The sequence below is a fragment of the Bison bison genome, unplaced genomic scaffold (assembly GCF_000754665.1).
Source record: "Bison bison bison isolate TAMUID 2011002044 unplaced genomic scaffold, Bison_UMD1.0 scf7180017857938, whole genome shotgun sequence".
Lineage (NCBI taxonomy): Eukaryota > Metazoa > Chordata > Mammalia > Artiodactyla > Bovidae > Bison > Bison bison.
Genome location: NW_011488511.1, coordinates 27998 through 35465, shown reverse-complemented (window position 1 = coordinate 35465; position 7468 = coordinate 27998). Strand labels below are relative to the sequence as shown.

The 7468-nt window shown below is 32.9% G+C and overlaps 1 protein-coding gene across 1 annotated transcript; it reads left to right on the top strand.

The window, feature by feature from the left end:
• Positions 1 to 5216: 5216 nt before the first annotated feature.
• On the top strand, positions 5217 to 6176 carry LOC105004127 (olfactory receptor 4K2-like). The gene has a single exon (XM_010861664.1). It carries the CDS (start codon positions 5217 to 5219, stop codon positions 6174 to 6176), a length of 960 nt encoding a protein of 319 aa, XP_010859966.1.
• Positions 6177 to 7468: the final 1292 nt, after the last annotated feature.

Genomic DNA, 7468 nt, shown 5'->3' with positions numbered 1-7468 from the left:
CCCTATCCATAAACCCCAACTCCCACTCCTTTTTACTCTCTGACCCCTTATTCTAATGCATCCCATCTCAATCCTTCAGTTGTCCTGGCCTCCTGATCCTGAGCTATGTCAGCCCACCCTTCCCAATCCTATCCCAGTAACTTCGACTTGATGTTTCCTCTGTCTGGAAGGTAATTTTCCAAGATACTGCCAAGCCTTACTATATAATTTCCTCATATTTGACTTGTCCTCAAAGGCCACCTTTTGTGTGACACCTTCCCTGAGCACCCACTCCCAGAACAGTCCCTGCCCATCTTTCCTGCATTGCTTTTGTTCATAGCACTTATTACCTTTTAACAGGACATATGTTGCACTTCCTTATTTTATTGTCTGTCTTTTTCCATTATGGTATGTAACATCCATCAAAGCAAAAATTGGTTTGTTTTGACTACTGACTAGCACAAAGAAGGTGCTTGTAAATATCAAATTAATAAATTAAAAACTAATATGAAAATTCATGTAACTCCATTATGCAGAAACATCTAATATTAAAATTTTGTCCATTTTACATGTATAAACACATTATTATTTTTATAAAAATTGGGTCATATTACACATATAGTTTATAATTTGTCCTTTTCTCTTAATATTATAGGCATGTTTTAAATAAGTAAATATAGATCACAATACTCAAATGACTGAATTATTCAATTACCATTTGTTATTACTTATTTAAATAATCTTCCACATTTTTATATTTAGAATTTTTATTTTTATATTTATAATTTACTAAGTCACAAGGTATAAATTTGGATATATAGTTAAATTCTTTTGATTTAATTTTCTACCAACAAAATATGGAATTATTTCTTTGCTGTTTTTAAGAGTAGGACTCAGTTTCTTTTACAGATTTACTATTTGGAAAAAACAAAAGTATCATATTTATTATAGCTTTCAATGTGTACTATTGCCATCAATGTCTATTAATTAAATGCATTTTTTCCTTAAAATGTTTTCTAAAAATTGAGGTAAAATATAAAGTCCCTTTTTTCAAGAAAGGTTATAATACTGTAAAGATTATAATGTTATAAATTCTTATATATCTTCAGGTCTCTATTTTTTTATACTCTCAGATCCTTTACATTAATTTGTTGTACTCCATGCTTTTTCTATGTTATTTAAATACCATCATTTTATAGTACTTTGCATATTAGAAATATTATTTATACTTCCTCACTACTTTCACATGATTTACCTCTAGAAAAATTCTGAAAAATATTTTAAGTCAAAGAAACTTAGAGTTTATTGAAATTTATGTACTAAAGAGTATTGAGTTTCTCCTTCCAATAACACAAGCTCTTGTAATAGAGATGAATTTCTGATTAATATTATTCCTATTTACCTTATATATCCTATTGCTCATCTAAATAGACTTTTTTAATGATATACTTTAACAAGTAATTGTTTTATAAGAAAGATATTGGTTTTATTTTGTAACTAGTCACTGTACAGAATTATTTGGTTTTGCTTTTCAAAATTCTACTTTACAAATGATTTAAAATAAAATTGGGTTTTGTTCCTTTTGGTATGCAGTTCTATGAGTTTTAACAGGTATAGATTCATGTAATCACCAAAACAACCAAGATACAGAAAACTTTCATTATGCCCCCAAACTCCAGTGCTCTTTCGGCATGCATGGTAAGACTCTTCAGTCATGTCTGACTCTTTGCGACCCCATGCCAGGCTTCCCTGTTGATCAGATTCTCCAGGCAAGAATACTGGAGTGGGTTGCCATATCCTTTCTCCAGGGGATCTTCCCGATCCAGGGATCGGACCCTTATCTCTTACATCTCCTGCACCGGCAGATGGGTTCTTCACCACTAGTGCCATCTGGGAAGTCCTAAACTAACTTTTATTTCTATTATTTTTTTTCTGTTAATCCTCTTATCTTTTCCAGGATAACACCAGTAATAATTATATACACTTTTCTTTTGTTTCAAACCAGGGCAAACATTTGGGATTTACTGAATCTTTGCAACTGTTATGTTGGTTGGCCTTTTTTTTTTTTTTTTTTAAAGTCATTTTCTTTTTTTCTTTTTACAGAACAGAAATAGAAAAAAAATGTTAAAAATAAAGTTTCTTCTTCTTCTTTCTTTTTTTTTTTTTTGTATTTCAAAGAGTGCAAAGAATGTGGTCAGCTAGGGAAGATTCTCTTGGGCTCTATTGCTTGTCTTATGAGGAATGTAGGCTAGCTATGGTAATTGTGAACAGTCCAAAAAACTGAAGAAATTTGGAAAGAAGATTGTGTTTGGAGAGCAAACCACAGATGAATGATTGACCTTCAAGTAAATGTAGCCAGACCCTCAGTTATAGTTTAGGGTTGAGATTCCACAGCTAGTATCATCCTGAATTCCGTGTCATAAACATTTCAAAAAATTATGTTAATAATTATAATCACCTCTGCTATTCTTACCACATTTTATTCATCATTTTCTCTGTGCCAGGCATTCTGCTGAATGCTTTATGTTTATTTGTTTGTTTGTTTATTTGTTTGTTATGTTTAATTTAACTTTTACACCGTTCTTCTAGGCTATTGCAAGGTACCTGCCTTCACTTCTTCCAGTTACTTTGAGCTTTCCAACTTCTCCTTCCCCAGATTTTATCCACCTGAGTAGCAGCTATCATTATAATATTAGCCTGTACTAATTTTCAATGTCCCATCAGAAACTTTAATGCAGGATTCTTTCTTTATATGATTCTTCAAGTAAGCAAGAATGTGCAGGTGACAGAGTGCCTTAGTTCAAAAGAGAGATTTTCCAACATTGGGATATTGAACACTGGGGCATAAAGATGAGAATATTTCTGTAATTAAAGGAGCAATGATTTGCTCCTTAAATGATTGCTCAAAAGTCTTCTAAAGACCAGTCCCAGTTGTGCTTTTTCTCTAATGAAAACTGCTTCATCATGAATGCCGGCCCACACTAAATAGCAAAGATACACTTCACAGCTTTTCTTGCTACACTGGGAAAAATCAGCTCAACATATTAATAACTCCCACTGCAAGCAGATTGTAGTGCCTAATCTGTGATCTTCCTAGATGGCTCTGACTTTTAGTGGCTTTTGTAGCAAGACTGGAGAAAATATATATACACACTTCTAGGCTTCTCATGCTTACTAAGGACTATGGTGATCAGTAGGTTTGTGAGTCTTGAAGGATATGATATTTTTGGTTTCTGATGCACAGCTGGTAGATTAAAAGACACACACTCACACAAACACATATATATGAAGACATAAAGATGGGTGATTCAAGTAATCAGGTATTAGAGAGGCCTCTAGAGTTCCTTCTGAACATGAAAGGAGGAAAAAAACTGACAACTGTTTATTTACTTACAATGTGTATGTGTGTGTGTATTAGTCGCTTCAGTCATGTCCCACTCTGCAACCCCATGGACTATAGCCCATCAGGCTCCTCTGTCCATGGGATTTCCCAGGCAATGAATACATACCATATTCATTATATATGATATAAATATAAATTAAGTATATAATTTTTGTGTTCTCATGACTAATTACATCATTAAATCAGGGAAATAGAAGAAATATTCAAATATCTGAGGCTGAGAAATTTTAGTCTTTAATATATCAAGATACTTAGATAATTTTTATAAGAAGTAATTTAACCTCAAAAAGATGAAATGATTTTGGAAGCCAATATCTTTTTCTAAATCACTGAATTGATACTAGGATAATGTTTATACTGAAATTATTATTATTACTATTCATGAAATAAAACAAGCTGATTATTTCTGAGCAGTATTAAATTTTGAAGACTAGACAATTATTGAATGTTGCCCAGGACATATGCTTAATGCTTTATAAAGACTATCTAATTGAATTTTCATAGGTAAAGAGGTAAAATCTTAGGCTACTAAGGTATGAGCAAAGTCACACGGCAGGTTAAGAACACTTTAACCCTCTTAACGACTTTCCCATAGTTCAGTTTTCAGATTTGTGCAATATTGTTCTCTGACAAATCTAAAATATTTATCAACACTGACAGGATAATTTGAATATTTGCAAGTAAATGAGGATGAAGCCAGAGTTTCTTCCAATATGGGAAAACAGAAGGTCACAGGAGATATTTGTAGAATTTGCAATCTGCTGTAAATCAAAAACTCAATTTTGAAAAATGAGTCTGAGTCTTTAAATAATTTTTTTTTTCTTTTAGTTGCCTCTGGTGTCACTTTGACATACTATTGTCAATGTGGTTTTTTTTCCTTTGCTTGCGTTGTTTGGCTTTGAGGATCTTACATGCTGGTACTACAAAAACCTTGATACTCATCTTGTATCCATATATTTCCTGGATTTGGCCTAGAATTTTTTTTCTTCTTTTTCTAGTCTAAAAAATTAGCTTTGTTTGAGTAACATGTGGAGAAATAGAGGAAGGATTTTCTCTTCATTTAAAAAAAATGTTTCTATGAGATCATAAGATAAAAAACTTGAGAATAACTCATATGTTATAGGTATACGTTTTGATCATCTGTAATTTTACAGAATTAAGAAATTAATCATTTATATATTCATAGTTAAAATAGTACTTATCAATCCTAGCAAAACAATTTGAAAATGTATGAATGAAATTAGAAAGAAAGTGGAATTTTTTGTAGTTGAGAAAACAGAAGTTTTCTTAAAGGAAAAATCATTTATCATCCTCATAGAATAAGAACTAGGCTTCCTGAAATCACTACATTAAACTGTTATTTAAATCCAGTATTTTAACAATAGTGGATCAAACATAAATTTCATTTTTTGGTTTAACAGAAAACTTTGAGAGTTTCATCCCCATTAAAATTTTTATTTACCTTACTTGTTAAGTAGAACACAATCACTTACTGTAATCTTCCTCTGTAACTATGGATTATGTAACTCCTTAGCCAGTATTCAGAAAAGAATATTTTTGTATAAGTATGTGATGAGTATAATCCAGCATGTACTTGATGGTGATCAAATCATGAAGTTTTCCATTTGTAGTGACATCTGACACAGATTGTTAAGAGGTTCCAAAAAGAAAAATATTTACTGAGATAGTTCGTAGTTAGATTTTAGGTAATCAATATTCTAGTTAATTATTAACTGATATTATAATTCCTTCATGTGTAATTGTAGAAATATTGCATTTTCTAACTCTGTCATTGTGTACCATTTTGTCATCATAGACCAGAGCCTGCAGATCAATGGAGGGAGTCAACCATTCCAGAGTGTCTGAATTTGTGTTACTTGGACTTACTGATTCTCCTCAGCTCCAGATTTTCCTTTTTGTGATGTTTTCTGTTTTCTACTTAATGACCATGTTGGGCAATTGTCTGATTTTGCTCACGGTACTGTCCACCCCACACCTTCACTCCCCCATGTACTTCCTGCTCAGCAACCTGTCTCTCATCGACATGTGTCTGTCTTCCTTTGCCACTCCAAAGATGATCATGGACTTCTTTGCTCAGCACAAGACCATCTCCTTCGAGGGATGCATTTCTCAGATCTTCTTTTTGCACCTCTTCACTGGGACTGAAATTGTGCTGCTCATCTCCATGTCTTTTGACAGGTACATTGCCATATGCAAACCTCTCCATTATTCATCAATTATGAGCCAAAGAGTATGTGTTGGGCTTGTGGCAACTTCTTGGACAGTGGGCTTCTTGCATACAATGAGCCAGTTAGCTTTTACCCTCTATTTACCCTTTTGTGGTCCCAATGTTGTGGACAGTTTCTTCTGTGACCTTCCTTTGGTCATCCAGCTGGCATGTATAGACATATATGTTCTTGGAATCTTCATGATTTCAACCAGTGGTGTGATTGCTCTTGTAAGTTTTCTGTTTTTGCTGACTTCCTACATCACTGTTCTGGTCACTATCAAGGACCACTCCTCCACTGGATCAACTAAGGCTTTTTCTACCTGCACTGCACATTTCATAGTTGTGTTGATGTTCTTTGGGCCCTGCATATTTATCTATGTGTGGCCTTTCACAGACTTCCTGGTGGACAAAGTTCTCTCTGTTTTCTACACCATCTTTACCCCTTTTCTGAATCCACTTATCTATACTCTGAGAAACCAGGAAGTGAAAACAGCTGTGAAGAAGAAACTAAGTAACCAATATTTAAATCTTGGGAAAACTACTCCAATATATTCAGTACAATGAGCAGAGATCTCCTATCTGAGATTTAGTATCATCAGTTTTGGTCTCAGAACAATAGAAAATTAAAGTTAGAATCTTTCAAGTCATTTAGTCTAAATTCATGAAAATCAGAAGTTAAAATTGAGAGATGTGAAGGATCATGCCTAAATGTTAGTGCAACGTTTGCAAGTCCTTTGCAATTATGGATCCATTTGAAAATCTGTTGAAATGTATAGGTTGGCTTTATGGAAAAATGCACATATTATCAAAATTGTGAACATAAATTCAGGAATTCATAGACTTCTGAATTCTATAAACATAGATCAAGGTTCTTAGAGAAGCCTGAGATAAAATATTGCTCTTTTGTCTTTTAACCCAGAACATTCTCACTCAGTTTCAAAGTGTTGTGGTATTCTGATGTCTTCCACTTGCAGAACTTAAATTAAGAATGGTGGGCATAACAGGTCTTTTCATGGCATTGGAATGTTTTTTGTGGAAAATTTATATTATGAAGCTGTTTTGAATATTGTTGAATAATCTTGACTCAGTGGATCCAACTTTTTGAGTTCTGAGTCAACTTTGAACAAAAGAGAACAGTTCAGAGGATACAAGATTTAATAATACCTTTTCCTAATAAGTATATAGATCACTATCACACTTGATATAGCAAATAATTAATCAAACATCAGTTGTAAAGTTTAAACCATGGAAAGTAAACTACTTAAATATGACTGGCTTTCAAAACCTGGCTTGCTAAGCATAGATCTGATGAATTTATTAATACCCCAGACTAAATGTTTGAAAAATTATAAACTATTAAATTCATGATAAATTTTTCATTTCCAAGTAAATTATCCCCAGTTATTATTAGTCTCAGCGTGAGTTTACAATATAAGATAGCCTGTGGGAAGAAAAGATGGTAATTATTTAAGAAATATATTGCACAGTTCTTCTTAATTTGTTATATTAAATATTATGTTGAATATGGTTTTTTTAATTACAAGACAGTCTTTGAAAATCAGCTGGTCCATCAATTTCCCTCACAGCTGAAGAACCTAAAGTCTAGAGAATCCATAAAGCTACAGGCTGAATCACCATTAAGGGGCAAAGCTCATTGCTCTAAACAATACATGAGACTTAGAATTAGATCTTGGATCTGTCATTTCCTAGTTGCGCTATCCTGGGAGAGTCACTTTACCTCTTTATTCCTTTTTTAATCTCTAACATGAGGATAATAAATGTAATTGCCCGTTGTAACTATTTTGTGGAAAATGGACAGAATGGTTTCTAAAAAATGTCATTTCCTTTTTTCTTCT